Here is a 16,858-nt window from a genome sequence, read left to right as displayed (position 1 = left end):
TTTTACAATAATGGGACGAATTTCCCATTAATGACTTAATATTGGCCTAATTAATGCTGATTGCAGACCTCTAATCACTGGATATGAATCTGTACACATATTATGACCCTCTGTATCTGTGTACACAAATATAAACAGTGCACAAGATCGATGGAAATCGACAGCCACCGACACAATGTGTATCTATTAACCACTGACATTTATGCATGTTGCAGAAATTTATGATTCTAAAAGAATAAAGTAACCTGTTTGGTTAAGAAAACAGCTGACCCGTAAACAATACGGATTGAAGCCAACCTTAAAAGTATAGTCATAAGCCTATGGGCAGCACTGGTCCGGTTCACCGCTTCGTTCGATACGGGACATTTTTCTTACCTTCTGCATAAAAGAGTTCCGAAAATGACAAGGGAGAAGTTATTATTGTACATCATGATATTAAGCCTATCAACGTTCTTTTGGAATTGTTTTAGAGCAAAGTTTAAATGTATGACTCAGAGTTCGTCAGAAATACGTGAATAAGTTAAAGCAGGCTAGTGGTAGCAGAGTGATCTAGACTTCGTTCTAATATTTTGTTATATTGCTTTGAGATAAAATAAGTAAAAAAAATCAGAAAAAAAGTAATAACCAGGGTGCTTTACACTGTGTCACTCTTAATCACATTTACTGATACCTCTTTGTTGTGAAGGTCACCCGGAAAGTCCCCAACCAACGGATATAAAAGCAAATGTATGAGGGTTTATATTTATATATATACTCAAGGGATGAAGAAACACAGGGTAAACTTTGAAGATGATTCTAGGCAAGACATCGAGTATAATGTTCAGTATTTTAAAGTAAGAATGAGGATTAATCCATATAGAACAAACTGCAAAATCAACGATTTGTATATGGTAAGTGATTTAGGAGTAATTGAAGGGAATTGAAAGATAATCCTGTAATCTGAAATCGAAATGGACTGATTGTGGGAGCTGGCTAATCAATACCGAGTATGTTCCCCATTCGCTCTCTCCACAGCCCTGATTCTCCTAGACATAGCGTTCATGAGTGAGTTTATCCTCCTCATTGGGATGTTGGCCCATTGTTCCAAGAGTGCTTCTTGCAGTTGGGCCAGAGTAACAGGAGGAGGCTGGAGCTGTCGAACCTGTCTATCCAGCTGGTTCCACAAGTGCTCAATGGGGGTAAGTGGGAACTGTATGGCGGCCAGTCCAGTGGGTGGATATTGTTGTTAGTGATGAAGTCACGTCAGATCCTCGCTACAGGTGCCACCACCCAAGCCACACGACGCTGGCGACGAGCAGCAGTAAAGGACAGACCTACAAATGGGTGACGTGCCCGCAGACCAACTTCCCGCAATCTTTTCCTTACAGTTTTTTTTTTCATGGATAGAACGGCTTTGAGTACATATATTATGAAGGTCGGATTCATTGGCAGTGAAGTGCCACTTGCAGAAATGCGTAAGACGAATAAACCTGTCCTGGCGTAGTGACGACACGCGCGGACACCCATACCTAGGTCTGTCAGCAACCCGCCCAGTTTCCCTTAGACGTCTAACAAGATGTTCTATAGTGCAAATATGGACACTGAAATATCTGGCACCCTGTATTTGCCTTAGACCAGCTATGACCCGACCCCTCTTATTAAATGCTATCAGAAAATGATGAAAGCTGTTTATTATATAGAGCACTGAAGAGTTACACAATTCGATTTATACGGGAACATGATACGAAACATTGGAATCTTAACACAAACTCCAACCCAACCTCCTTCCCCTCAGCCAATTGGCTTCTTTGAAATGCAAGGCCTTCAAATTACTCGTTATAGTAGCAATACCGTCCTCAACAGGCAAATATCGTAAACCTCGAACTGAATACATCGAAAGTGTCGCGATAATTAACACAGATAACGGTAAGATATTATAAATATCTCATAGCCCTGAACTACGTGTCTTGATTCAAAAACTCATGTCTCTGCCATTATACTTTCGCTACTGCCATGCAAACTCTTGTCAATATCGTTGTGCCAACTTTTCGGAAATCAAGTTATCGTTAAACATCCACCCGATGCCAAATCTCCGGACACTATCAAAACAATGATGAAAAAAACAGCAACAAAAAACGAGTCAACCACTCCTTCAGGAGTTGCCGAATCGATCAACCATGGCAATAAAAAGGCTACCAGGAAATCAGTTGAAAATGAGAGACAGATCTCAGACAAGAGAAAAACAGATAAAGGATAAAGACAGAACGCCACACTTTGATATCTCTCATCGGGCTAACGGTAAAAGCATTTTCGTTCAGATATCATTTCATGGTAAAACAGTCTACCTTCATTCTAACGATGATCAATATTTAATTCAATAAATAATGATTCAATAATAATAATAAATAATTCAATGACACGTAAATAAACAATAAATAAAATCGATAGCAAAGGATATCATTTGTTTGTGTTTTTGTTTGTGTATTTCACAAAATACTGATTAAACTAAATATCAGAGTTTCACAGGAATTGATAATGACTATATTACGAACTCAAACGGAACAAAATGAGACGAGAGAGTAATATAATCATGTAACATTGTTTTTATATTAGCCACAGCGATGTTTTCTTCTTGTAAATTAAAAACAACACTTGTTTACGAGTATAAAATCAATATTTGTATTAGAAAAATATCACATTCTCTCTGATTAACATGTAATGTTAAAGTTCACATTTTTATCGCGATCTAGAATTATCAAATATATTGTTAACAAATGATTTCTAAAATTCATGGTATGATGTTTTCAGTGTCTGCGTGGGTTTTTTTATTTGGTTAACCCTACATTGGCTGTTTATGATAGGTTGTACACAAGAATATTCTATATATTTTCTGCATGTATATATATTTTATCCTATGATTCATTCATCTTTAATCTTTCCATTAATAAATATCATGTCACGCTTTCTTCATTCACAACATGTTAAATCAAGTTATCACAGCAGCCCTCTAATGACGACTCCAATGACTAAATCGAGCAGTGGGTGCTTTCATTTATGAGGCCGAAATGGCCTAGATGGTATCTATAAATATTTGAAGTACAGATGGATCAACCGTGTAGCACATGAACCGTGTGACTGATAAATGTAACTTAAAGCTCGACAATCACTAAGTGGTACAATTTCAGTGTTTTCTCAAATAAATAGCAATCATGCTTACAGTATTTTCGTATTCATTGTATAAAACGGTTTCTATATCTGTTGAAACTAAAGCGACTCGACACGAACTGCCATCCCCACTACCCTATAAACATTTATATGTATTATTATTACATAGAAATAATTGTGGTCCAAGATGATCTGAAGCAGACGGGAGGGTATAGATTGGCCAAAATTTCATATTGATCGCTAGGACACGGGGGAAAATGGTGAAACAGAATATTTTAAATCCCAATACCCTATTTCCAGAAAATAGTTTTCTAAAGAATTGTGTCCTTTCTGCTTCTACGCTATGGATCTGACATGGTTAAGGTAGCAGATATTAAAGGGAAAATTCATCATTATGGTATAACACAGACACTTCCTGCTTTGTGGTGAAATGGACGGATGGTTTCCGATCGGCTGATTCTGAAGAGATTATTCAATGTATACAAGTATAATGAACTATCAATAAACATTGAAATAAATCATCTTTGATTGATATAAACATTACTTAGATTTACACAATCGAAGATAAATACCAGAAAACGTTGAAATAACTGCAAGAATATTTAAGATTTTGCATAATAGTAAAGAGATGTTACATATGTGGGCTATCAAACGTCACAGCAGAACATGTGTATAGTGGTTGATATGTGTCATGATATGACTATTATAAAATTTATCAACCAATGATATGGTACTCTCTTTCCTTTCAAACTATTATGTATGTACACACATATGTAAATTTAAGACAATACAATCACACGGAAGACATCGCAAATATCATTTTAACACGATACAACGGTGAGCTTCTAGCCCATTTAATCACATGGTATGAGTAAATATGTCTACCTCGTTCACGAGGGATTATCAAAAAAGACAAAACATTTTTGACTGCACCATTGCAGTTGCAAAAAGTTTACTACATAATCTGAATGCATGCTTCCCATTGCATATGAATTACAGCATCATTATGCCACTTCGTTGTCATTAGTTGATCCTATTCAAATGGAAACCGGATCCGGAAGTCAACATATTCTTCCGTCAGTCATCGTTACGGTTTGCACAAGTTTTCACTTAGTGTTACTTAAACAAGCGGTTATAAACACGCCACAGCTTTAAGGTTAAGATCAAGGGATAAATGTTTAAATCGATCTGTTCCTCAACTGATTTTATCGTCATCAAACATATCTCCAATGAGCGTGAATGTGGACAACACTGTCCCATGAACATATATTGTGGGACCACCAAATCCCATATCGTAGTCTTCGTCACCATCCTCCGCAGATCCAAGAACATATCCTACACTGGCCCCGCTAGGTTCACTGGGTCCTACTTTTGAATGCACAGAACTTGGTGGTATGGAAGACTGAACTTGTTTTGACACATTTCGCGGTTCACTTTGTTTCCCCGGTTGAGGTATTGAACTTCCGGTTTCTCCCGGAGTCCACTTTGGCATTCGGAGACGTCTTGTGAGTGCAACTTGTAAACTTGGTGACTTCATGTTCTGTAGAAATTAAACAGGCACTTCATCAGTCACTGATTTTTTTTTCAGAAATATTTCAAAGTTCCACAAAATGATAAAGTGTAGAATAAACGGACGCCGATAGATCCTCTGTCCGGTATACTCTTTGCTGATATCTTGACGTCTTCTTTATTTTATTAGAAATGCCACAAATATGAAACGGAGACACGTACCTGATGTTAGACACAAACCTCACATTAGTTCGTGAAGAGGCCGTAGTTAACAGTACAAACAAGTGAATGTTGACAATCTGTTCTCCTTGATTTATACCTACTAGCTAACACACATTCACAAAATTAAAGCATGTAATTTTCACAATTACAACAACAGTGATTTTCACGTGTACTGTATACTCACCCTTGATTTGTAAAGAGCGCTTGCCAGGAAGTCGATGGGGTCACGTGGTCTTTTGGCAATGACCTGCGCTACAGCATCAGTAAGTGACTCGCCCATCTTCGTTCGCAAATAGGCACTGTACGCCTCAACGTCTGCAACAAAGATGAGTATTAATGGCATAAAGTCACGCACAACACAACACGTGAATTTAAGACGTACAAAACACTAACATATCTTGGTACAGTTTATAAATATTGTAAGATTTAAGAGTTTATTAACGATATATGTAGTAAACAGTTTGACAAAGCGCAGTGCAGATGCCGTTAGTCGCCATCTTGATGCCAGCAAGTATTCGTTAGACATTATCAACAATGTTATGCATATTTTGTATTTTGGGTTTAGATCAGTTCAATAACAAATTACATAACAAACAAAATGCCCTGCGGCGGAGATTATCAGGTTCGACTTAGTCAATAAAATTACCTAATCTGTTGATAAGAAGAATGACCGATTGAATGGAATTTGTTCTTGAGTTAAGAACATTGCTTTAAGTTATATGTAGCTTGTTTTCCTCTGTAATGATAAGGATTTGGGTTAAGGTTATCGTCCCGTGAACAGCCGAAGTCAACTTGAGGTAGTGGTTTCTTTGTATACACAAAGTACTTAGTTATAGCTGGTTCGAGTATTGCCAAACGATTTACAAATACATTCTATAAATGAAGTACTCAGTGACATATTCATTGTTTTGGATTTGGTAATTGATAGCTTTTGTATGTTTAATGATCAAATGTTAATAAAAAAAAAGCCCGAATCCCCCTACCAATCTGACTGAACCCCTATATTCCTGTAGGGGGTCACTAGCAAACTACATAACGAATTTATTGCACCAAGGACCCATTTAAATATATCTATTTATATATAATGATGGGTCGCCTGCCCGACCACTTGGGTTTTCCCCGGGTACTCCGGTTTCCTCCTACAGTAAGATCCCCTCGGGTCAAAAGAGTGATTTATATAAGTTGGAAAAACTTGCTTCGCAATTGTTGTAAAATAAATAAAGTTGATTATTTATTCGAATTTTCATAACCAGAAGATATTACACAGTAGCTTGTGAACCATAATAATTTGTGTGGTATTTGTCGAGAAATTTAGTATTATTGCATTCAACGACTGCATTTTAAAAAAAATAAAATTACTTATAAAGGTGCAATTCACTTGTGTGTCTTATGTACAACGATTTCAGTTACTTTCCTTTCTAATGTCCAGCTGTCCAGTTCGGCATGTATATATCTGGTTTAACTACATGATATCATATCTGTCTCAAGATACATTATACAACAACGATCCAATGAAATCTTTTCGACATCGGATAATTTCGGGATTGAAGATTATCAATTAACCAACTTAAGTACACATATAACAAGAAAACAACCAAAATGACAACAGAATCTCAAATCCAACCTGAAATCGATGAAATTTGGGCAAGAAATTAACAAGAGAAAGATTTACTTGGATACCCTTGAGACAATGCCAAGGAAATGAAAACCATCTGTTCCGGAAGAGTAAGCGTCTTCTGCTTCATCAACGACACCCGCCATGTAAACCTTGGTAAATCCAAGTACAGAGAGTAAACAGACTAACTCCGTACCGAGGCACTTTTTAAATATTTAGAATGGAACAATCCAGTGGTTTAATGGGGATATACATACTATAAGAATTTCATCTTTATTTTGGATTTCACTTTAAACTGATAATTTTGTCTATACACACAAATTTGTACAAAAAGACTAAAAAGAACTTAAAATGATTTTCCTCAAATCGGCAACAAAGTCTCACTCAGCTGTACAGTATTAAGATATCGTAGAACGACGTATTGATCGGTATAAGAACTATACAAAGTGTTTCTAATAAGTGGCAGATTTAAGTTTTAAAAAAAATGGATTCGGCATAATATTTATCTGCAAACAAGGATGTATCCTGATTTCTTTTCACCCATCGTATTTCTATGTAAATAAAAGTTACAAAAACGGGTAAAGACTGGCGAATAACATCAAACTCTGCAAAAACAAATCTGAACAATTTCAAAAACGATATGTCCATCTCTCCTGAGAAAGGTAAAAGCTTTCTACAAACTTATGTTGATTTGTGTACCATCATGAACACAACTTTGATGTCCTTTTAACTGTTTCAGCAAAACGACATTTCAGAAGAGTGTAATGAACACAAAGATGACTGCAACAAAGAGATCAATAGATTTATAGGACTAATTACGGTAGGATGCTTTCCGTGTCAGGCCATGTTAAGACTCTTCAAAGGTTTCTTCAGCAATAACTGAATAGTTAAACATGGAATACAGTGCCTTTGGCAAATAAATAAAAATTGTATCGAGAATATGAAGAAACACATCCAAACACTTCTGAAATACACAAGCATGTATCAATACTGTTTATAGTTCAAAAATACAAATGGTACAAAAAGTTGGGGATTATTCATGTAAACTTTGTCAGACACAAACGGAGTGAGCACAAAAGACACTGCATTGAAAGATGCTTCCCCATAACAATTAGAATTGGATAAAGTGAAGGCTTCTTTTAAGTCGTTCGGTGTGATGTCAAGTGCCTCCAGTAGTTGAAACCTTGGAAACAGCTGATTGAAAAAGCCTTAACATGTCGTCTGCTAGCTTGAAAATTCTTTACAAAATGAATGTGAAAAAGATTTTGTGTTTACCTATATTTCAGGTCATAGAGTTATATTAAATCGAAGTTGGTCCTTTCAGAGACGTTAGCCTAAATTAGACCAAAGAACCGTGCATATCTATAAAACTTTACCTGGCTTCCATAATACCAATAAGGCGAATCATTGATTTATTCAAGGCGACATGTCAAATTCAGACATCCGATAGACTATTGTGACATGGATCGGCGACAGCAAACAATAGTTAAGTGTTTCAATGTGAAAAGCTGGCGGCAACTAGGTATACACCTGTTTTACATGTCTGCAATACATTGTGACAAAGTCATCGATGTTACAAAAGAAGACTGCATTGGTTCTGTAAAGGTTTATGTTGGTAACTTATGAATTCCCAAAACAGAAAGAAAAAATTATTTGCACGACAGTTAATTTTTCGATTTTTCTTCTTTGTTAATAATCACATGGGTTCTGATTTATTAACGAGTTAATTTAGTGTTGACTAAAATATTTTTCTATTTGAAAATAGCAGGAGATGTTTTCATAGTTGAGAGCATGCGAGTGTTTGTAACCTTATGAACATAGACAAGGTATAAGTCTGTAGTTATGTTGTAGGTAATGCAGATTGTTATCGTATTTCTCTGATTAACACAAGACAGCTTTATACAACGTATTACATTCAAAATATCATCATTTTGAGAGTATGTTTATAAATATTTCTGTGTGATTTTGACACTGGGTTGACATCAATACCACCTCCAGCGTACATGCAGTTGAGCATGACAGCTGACTTTATACACATGGATCAATTTGTGGGAAGCGTTTGGGACTACCATGCAGTACATCGTTTCTAATTTCTCCAACTTTAATCATTCAGCTCGCAAATTTGAAATCAGTAGTATTTATCTGTAGTATTTTACTGGCATGCACCGGGGACAAGTATACTTAAATACAGCAATGAATGACTGAGCGTTAGTAAGGTAACATGAAGCAAAATGGTAGATTCAATATATGCATTGAGAGATGTCGATGTACAAGTACCTGCATGTTGTAAAATTGTTTATCCTTAACTAGTTTACTAATTGCATGTTTTACCTTTCTTCGGGTCGGACATTCCAGTGTAATATTTTCACATCAAATCATGACCGGTCGTTCGATCCATGTTGTTTGTATCACGATTAACCAGAGCAGAACCGATTTGTTTACACCTGTCCGTTCGCCTACACATGTCGCTCATTGGGTGTTGCTACCAACTTGTAGGGAGCATTCATTATTTTACTTTGCAGTTTTAAACAAGTTGTAATCAATGTCACCATGATACATTTAAATCATACTTACTAAATACATAATTTACATAATAATACATGATAAAAGCAAAGGAAATTATATAAATCTACATGTCTTTCCATACTGTTCTGAATAAAGCGAGGTATTATTTGTTATTTACATCTACATACATTTGAATGTATATCAAAACGAAAATAAGTATGTATATGTACTACTGCAATGCATATTTTTGGAGTTTAGGTTATGATAAAAACGTCTTCCTTGTTCAAAGTAAACGATTCCGATAACTTGAATTCTCCACTTAAGTCAAATGAACATAGCTTTCACGAACAAATAATTTTGAATGGTTCATATTGATTGTTTATTAAAATTTGCATATGATCATCCGTTTTACAAAATCGAGCTCAACTTCGGAAAACATAACAGAACACATGTTTAGCATGTGAATACTTTAATTTGTCTAAATTTCCTTTTTTTCCATTTTAACAAACTTGTATTTTTTCATCAATTTATTACTGCTAAACATTGCAGAATGTCATGTGAATGTTTCATACTGTTAAATAATACTTTTTTTCGATTTATTTTAATCATTCCGAACACTGAGGGGTTTTTTTCAAACTGAATTCCGATCAGAATGTCAAATGCAAAATACCCTGCGTTACACATATTAATTCCAAGTTAAAAGAGATTCAGAATAAATTAATTGAATATCACTGTAAACTTTGTGTGTTTAATGTTTAGAATCAAAATATAACGAAATTTACTTTATGATTTAGTCATACTTACCTAGTGAAGGGACAACCGTGGTCAGAAGGGCGGTTTCCCCAGGGTGAGGTCTGTCCATTGCACTTCGGACAGATTGACCTCTGCGATCGCCTAATGGTGACTTGGCACGTAATTTATTAGTGTGGGGATCTGCGTTCGCGCTCATCCCCGTCAAAATCAGATGAAAATGAACAATTTCCCCAACAACATTTTAAGCGTTTATTGTCAATGTGCTTACAACTGTTCTACTCATTTACATATTGAAGTTGAATTGGATTTATTGACGACTTATAAAAACCTAGGTATGAATCCTGAATTCGCAAATGTTTCATAGCTAAGGAAAACCACTGACTTACGTGATACCTGTCATTATTTGGATAAAAGTACATGGTGACATTTCTGTCCGAAATGAAAAGTTATATACGTCTTTAATTCATTTCATTAATATACAAATGAGTTAATTGCTCATAATATGATTATTTCATTGGCTGCATTTTAACTATACATGAATCATTTGGTTCGATGTAATGGAGCTCCAATATTAGTTAAGTTTTAAAATCATGTTCTTTGCATTTCACACAAATGTGTTGATTCCTTATCAAGTTATCTCTATTGATAAGTAATCACTCCACACAAATGATAGCTGGTATTTTGAACCAGGACTTTAACACCGTCGACTTTTACATTCCAATAACATTCATGACACTTTCAAACGAAGTTTTCATTAATATACATGACTTTTTCTATTTTTGATATACGACTTTTCTGTGTTTACACCATTAAATAATAATTGTCATCAGAGAGGATAATCTTTTCTTGTACAATATAACATGCGTTATTTAGATAAACATTTCCGGATACAAAGGGAGCTAAATCGAGCTTAAACAGACGTAGATTCTACGGTGATAACGGTTCATATCGATGTCTCTACTTTCTTGTCTAAACGATGAAATCAAAATATAAAACTTTCTCCAATGTCAATGATAACAAACAACCTTAATTACATAATTCCTCAATCCAACATGTGATTGGTTATTTCGTTTAATCAAATAGCATTTCCATGAAATATAACGGAAGTTTGTTAGTAATCGTAGTAGATACGTCAACCTAAGTACATTATACGTTTGTCTTGCTGTACACCAGTAATATTACCAGAATATTTCCTTTTTTATTCCCGTTTAGAGATTTATTTGGTAATACATCGATATTTCAGTTTAACTAGAAATTGGTTGTACGTATCACGGATATGAAATTATTATCATCCAAGATACAGATGAAATAATACTGAATGGACAAATTATATTTCTTTCAATGAACACTGTGAGATTAATGTTTATAATCAACATATAACGAAATTTAATTTTAAGTTCAGTCATACTTACCTGGTGCAGGGACAACCGTGGTCAAAATGGCGGTTTCCCCAGGGTGAGGTCTGTCCATTGCACTTCGGACAGATTGACCTCTGCGATCGCCTAATGGTGTTAAATAATTTATTAGTGTGGGGATTGCGTTAACGCTCATTAAAAAAATCAAATGAAAATGAACAATTTCCCCTACAATATTTCAAGCGTTTATTTTCAGTGTGCTTACAGCTGTTCGTGTCATTTACAGATTGAAGTGGAAATGGATTTATTGACGACTTATAAAAACCTAGGTATGAATCCTGAATTCGCAAATGTTTCATAGCTAAGGAAAACCACTGACTTACGTGATACCTGTCATCATCTGGAAAAAGGCTGTATTGTTTTTTTATTGATGTTGACTTACAGAAATTTCATATGGACAGAGATGGTAAGTAATATACGTCTTTAATTCATTTCATTAATACACAAACAAGTTAATTGCTCATTAGTATGATTATTTCTTTGGTAATTTTTATGACACGAATCATTTGGTGTTTGTTTTATTAGTTAAGTTTTAAAATCATTTCTTTGCATTCCACACAAATATGTCGTTACCTTATCTTTAATTGTATTGAATGTATTTCTCTCGATAAAATTGGCGGTAATCCAAAACGTCTTCAAAACGAAGCCAAGCGTGATTATTTTTGGTTGGTTCGTTTTGTTTCGCAATGTCTGAAGATCACATCGATCTTGATGTCCTGAGGAGTACGTTGAGGGTGCATGTGTCCGGTCCGAGGAGGAATTCCGTCACCCGCTTTGAAATCGTGAAGGCGTTGCTGGATGGTGGCGTCCCTGGGAAGGACATGGCATCAGTTTTCCGGTGCGAGGCTCCGAACACATGGTTTGCGACGCTTTCCAATATTGATCTTGTGGACAGAACAGTAACTGCCGGACCCATTTCCTGTGAGCAATTTGTGCTACACCCTGAGCCTTGTGACCAGCGGCGTCTAACTATTAGGGTCCAGTGGCTTCCCTCGTGGATTGCTGATAATGCCATTGCCAGTTACTTTGAGGGCTATGGAAAGGTCATTAATGTGCACCGAGAGGAGACTGACATTAGTGGTGTGACTCTAGAGACTGGCACACGAGTGATAACTATGGTTATTCGGGAGGGTGATCAGGATGATATTCCTCACAGGATACGGATTTTTGGGAAGACAGCCCTAATCATGGTTCCAGGCAGGCCACCGATATGCTTGCGCTGCCAGCAGGTCGGCCATGTTCAGTCTAAATGTCCTGAGAGACCGGTGGAGACAACAAAGCTCTCATATGCTGCTAAGGCGACTGCTGAACCGATTGTTCTACCGACGCAGGACGAGAAAGGGCCGACGCCGCCTAACCAGGAGGAAACCGCGAGCCCCTCGCCCGGAGGGAGTGGTGTCTCCGACAGTGGAAAACGTAATAGCCCCGAGATTGACGAGGAAGGATTTCAGCGAACGAAGAGGGGAAGGCACACCAACAGGTCACCTGAGGTGCTATCCAATGGAGATCTTGTTCCTGGGCAGCGTTTTAGGTCTGTCTACATGGATATGAGTGAAGGTGACGATAGTGACAAGGACTCAGATGACCGTCTAGTGATCGATGAAGATGAGGCGGAATCGATTCAGTGAGTGCTTTTCCGTTAACGAAACTTTTATAATCCTACTGACAATGGCGGCGGTACAGAGAAGCTTATTTGACCTTAGCGAGTCCCTGGACTTTGTTATTCTCACCTATAAGGTGTTGCCCGTAATTATAATTTGTTTTAGTAGTGTTGACATGGCTTTTGGTAAACGTTGTAATTATAGCCGATTTATTTTTAGTAATCATGCGTACGAGTTAATGTGGGTCCCCCATGATATTAATTTCAATAAAGATTTATTTCGTTTTTATATACTGCAACAGCAGTCTGGCTGCTCCATGTATTGTCATCTTAACCCCAATTTGAACTTTTTCTTTTGCTATATAACTTCTACCATTCAAGTTTACCTGTTTTCTCTTTGCCATGCATTGTTAGCTTACATATCTGTATATATTACTTTTACGTTTGATATACTTTATTTATTCTGTTCCTCAGTTTGTTCTTCTATTTACATATTCAGTGTGTGTTATAACGATTTGTACTTTTTGCTGTATATAGTTTTGTTCATTTTGTTTTGTATTACATGTATGTGTTATTACTTATTACTGCCATCTTTTCAGAATAGTTCATTGTGTTACGTATTTCACAATGTTGTGAGTAGCTTTGTTGGTTGGCACAGTACAACTAGCTTTTTTATGTCAGTATTGACCACGTTGGTTTCGGCGAATCCCATATTCTTAAACTTCTTTATTCTTACATGTGCTCGTACTCGTAGTTTATCTTTGGAATTTTCTCGCATATTGTTTCTTGTAGTATTTTTGCAACCTATTATACTTTTTTATGTTTCGAAATGAAGCTGACAATCCATTAACTGGTTCGGTGGGTTCTGGTCGAATGCATTGAGTGTTGTTTACCTGTGTCCCTGTTCGGTGGTCACGAGTTCGCTTACCTGTGCGCGTGCGAGGTTGATTTTACCTGTAGGTGTATAACAGGTAACGTGTCGATATTCGTAGTTCGTATCATAGCTCATATAATAGTATACTTCTCGCGTTTGTCTGTTTATCTCATGTTTTATCCACGGTGTTTGCCGGCCTCTGCATTTATCTCTGTCGTTTTTGCCGTCATGTTTTTATTTCCGTACCCTTTATGTAATTGTCTGAGATATAAAATAAGATGGTTAATAAAACAAATAATACAATAAATATTATATCTTGGAATTGTAATGGCTTTTTATCTCGGTCTAAACAGTACGAGTTGAGTGATTTTGTACATAATCATCATATTGATATTGTAATGTTACAGGAGACCCATGTTTCTAACTTGGCTGTTGGTACTAAAATTGAAAGATTTTTAAAGTGTAAGGCTTTATGGAATTTTGGTACCTATAATAGTAGAGGTACAGCTGTCTTGTTTTTTTATTGATATTGATTTACAAAGATTTGAGTTTGACGAAGATGGTAGAGTGATGTTTGTTGATTTTAAATATTTTGACAGCGAGTATAGGGTTATTAATATATATGCTCCTAATGATGAAGCGGAACGTAGATTGTTTTTTGATGATATTATACCCCATTTTTCGTGTCTGAGACCTGTAATTTTTGCTGGTGATTTTAACTGTATTGAGAATATCGCTCTTGATAAGATTGGTGGGAATCCGAAACGCGGTTTAGGTGGTATTAATTCAATCAAAAGCATTTGTTGTGATTTTAAACTATTTGATTCTTTTCGGTCACTGAACCCAAAATCTGTAGCTACTACATGGCATGGTAATGGGGTGTCTTGTAGACTAGATCGTTTTTAAGTGTCTTGTATGTTGAAAGAATATCTCATACAGGATACCATTTTTCCATCCGGTGGGTCTGATCATGATTTTGTGCTTTTAAAATGTAGATTGTTTTCTGAGGCTAAGTTCGGCCCTTTTTACTGGAAACTTAACAATAGTGTTTTGAATGATAGGGCATTTCAAGTTTGTTTTAGAAAGTTTTGGCTCGATTTGTCTAATAAAGACACTGTTTCTTTGAATAACTGGGACAATTGCAAGTCTGTTATCAAATATTTTATCATGGAATATTGTAAGAAGAAAGCAAGGGTAAGGCACAGTGTTTTAAAATCCCTGCAATGTAAATATAACATCTTATTAAACTCAGAGAGACAATCACCTGGTTGTTTTATTGACCAAGTTTTTGCTATTAAAAAACAAATATCTGATTTTCATTATGATAGTTTTCGTAGTTCGATGATAAGGTCGAGGGCCAATTTTTTTTAGATTTTTCTGAGAAACCGTCTCGCTATTTTTTCAAAATGGAGAATGATAGAGGTAAAAGAAAGTTTATTGAGAAAGTTGATATAACTGATTCATCCTCTGTTTCAGATTCCAAAGGTATTTTATCAGCTTTCCGGGATTTTTATTCCAATCTTTTCACAGAAGAACCAATTGATTTTAAATTAGCTGATTCGTTATGTAAAGACCTTCCCAGTTTATCTAGTTTTGATAATGTTATGTGTGAAGGGCCGATAGGGAAAGATGAGGTACTATAGTATTAGCAGCTCTTAAGCATATGAAAAATAATAAATCTCCAGTTTCTGATGGTTTAACTAAAGAATTTTATGTTATGTTTTTTGATATTTTTGGAGATCAATTAGTGTCTTTATATAATGAGATATTCAAAAAGGGGGAGTTATGTTCCTCCCAGAAAATGTCTTTTATTTCTTTGTTGTGTAAAGATCCAAGAAATTCTTCTAATATGAAATATTGGAGACCTATTTCTCTTTTGAATATCGATTATAAAAGTCTGTCTAAAGTCATAACTAATAGGTTAAGTAAAGTGATTGGCAAACTTGTTGGCATTGACCAAACATGTTCTATAAAGGGGAGGTCCATTTTTGAGAATTGTCATTTATTGCGTAATATTGTAGATTATGTAAATCAAAAAGATTTAAAGTGTTCTTTTATATCGTTAGATCAAGAGAAGGCCTTTGACAGAGTAAATTACCAATTTTTATTTAAAGTACTAAAAGCCTTCAATTTTGGCCCCGATTTTATCAAATGGGTTGGTATCTTATACAAGGATGTTGTTTCTTCTGTAATTGTTAATGGTTTTATTTCTGACCCCTTTCCCATCACTCGTGGTGTAAGGCAAGGCTGTAGTTTATCTCCCCTGTTATACGTTTTGGTTTTGGAACCCTTTGCTAAAAAGATTCGTGATGACCCTGAAATTATAGGTGTAAAGATTCCGGGTTCCACACAATCAGCAAAACTTTCCCTATATGCAGATGACAGTACCGGTATCTGCTGCAGCGATTTATCTATTCAAAAATTGTTCTACTGGTGTGATTTGTACGGCAAAGCGTCAGGGGCTAAATTAAATAGGCAGAAAACTAAGGGTATTTGGCTGGGGAAATGGAAATCCCGTTCCGATCATCCTTTTGGTATAACATGGGTAGAAAAGCATAAAATTTGTGGAGTTTGGGTTGGTAATGGTATTTCCCCTGACGATATTTGGCAGCCGGTTTTCAAAAAATTCTCTAGGACCTTAGATTTATGGAAAATGCGCAAATTATCTTTGATGCAAAAATCTATTATTATAAAGGTCCTTGCATGCAGCAGGATCTGGTATACAGGTACTGTTTTCATAATGCCTCAGCATTATTTGGAACTTTTCCAGAGAACTCTGTTTCGATTCCTTTGGAATTCAAAATGGGAGCCACTTGCGCGCTCCTCGGCCTACGCCTCCCCCACCAGTGGTGGTCTTGCTATTGTTAATATCAAGGTCAAATTACACTCATTTTATCTGAAACATTGTCAGAACTTTATCTATAATGCTTCCGATGCAAAATGGAGAGGGTTTACAATGTATTGGCTTTCTTTGCAGTTTCGTGATTTTCTCAAATTTGTTAATAATAACTCTCCTCACAGTGATTGTTGCCCGGCATTTTATTCTACTGTATATAAAGTATTTAAGAAATATCGTGATCATTTCTCCGACTCTAATTTTGAGTCCTTTACTACCAAGTGTTTTTACACCTCTTTATTGTCTAAAATTATTAAGCCACCTCGTGTCCTGAAAGTCTTTCCTACGGTGGATTTTGTGCCGGTATTTCGTAATGTTTCAAATA

At 36.0% G+C, this 16,858-nt stretch overlaps 2 protein-coding genes, 1 non-coding gene and 1 pseudogene across 3 annotated transcripts; 3 read left to right on the top strand and 1 right to left on the bottom strand.

Moving 5' to 3' along the window:
• Window positions 1–4,339: 4,339 nt before the first annotated feature.
• On the bottom strand, window positions 4,340–8,840 carry LOC132558414 (uncharacterized). Its single transcript, XM_060222974.1, has 3 exons — window positions 8,822–8,840; window positions 5,060–5,190; window positions 4,340–4,684 (listed from the first exon to the last, which is right to left on the bottom strand). The coding sequence occupies exons 1-3, from the start codon at window positions 8,838–8,840 to the stop codon at window positions 4,340–4,342; spliced, it is 495 nt and encodes a 164-aa protein (XP_060078957.1).
• A 951-nt stretch (window positions 8,841–9,791) lies between these two features.
• On the top strand, window positions 9,792–9,949 carry LOC132558475 (U1 spliceosomal RNA). Its single transcript, XR_009554549.1, has one exon. It is a non-coding gene; the product is annotated as a U1 spliceosomal RNA (small nuclear RNA).
• A 1,203-nt stretch (window positions 9,950–11,152) lies between these two features.
• LOC132558476 (U1 spliceosomal RNA) lies at window positions 11,153–11,301 on the top strand (annotated as a pseudogene).
• A 548-nt stretch (window positions 11,302–11,849) lies between these two features.
• Window positions 11,850–12,791, top strand: LOC132558435 (uncharacterized). Its single transcript, XM_060223003.1, has one exon. It carries the CDS (start codon window positions 11,850–11,852, stop codon window positions 12,789–12,791), a length of 942 nt encoding a protein of 313 aa, XP_060078986.1.
• Window positions 12,792–16,858: the final 4,067 nt, after the last annotated feature.

Source organism: Ylistrum balloti, unplaced genomic scaffold (genome assembly GCF_031769215.1).
Source record: "Ylistrum balloti isolate Yb309-2 unplaced genomic scaffold, AGI_CSIRO_Ybal_v1 Utg370790, whole genome shotgun sequence".
NCBI classification, from domain to species: Eukaryota; Metazoa; Mollusca; class Bivalvia; order Pectinida; family Pectinidae; genus Ylistrum; species Ylistrum balloti.
This window is presented reverse-complemented; position numbering and strand designations above follow the sequence as displayed.

What these genes read in the sequence shown, in the direction of transcription:
- LOC132558414 (XM_060222974.1), bottom strand. An exon ending in GCGCTCTTTACAAATCAAGG is followed by an intron (nt 4,685 to 5,059) that starts GTGAGTATACAG and finishes TAATTTCTACAG; the next exon opens with AACATGAAGTCACCAAGTTT.
- LOC132558435 (XM_060223003.1), top strand. Translation starts at nt 11,850, where the DNA reads ATGTCTGAAGATCACATCGATCTTGATGTCCTGAGGAGTACGTTGAGG.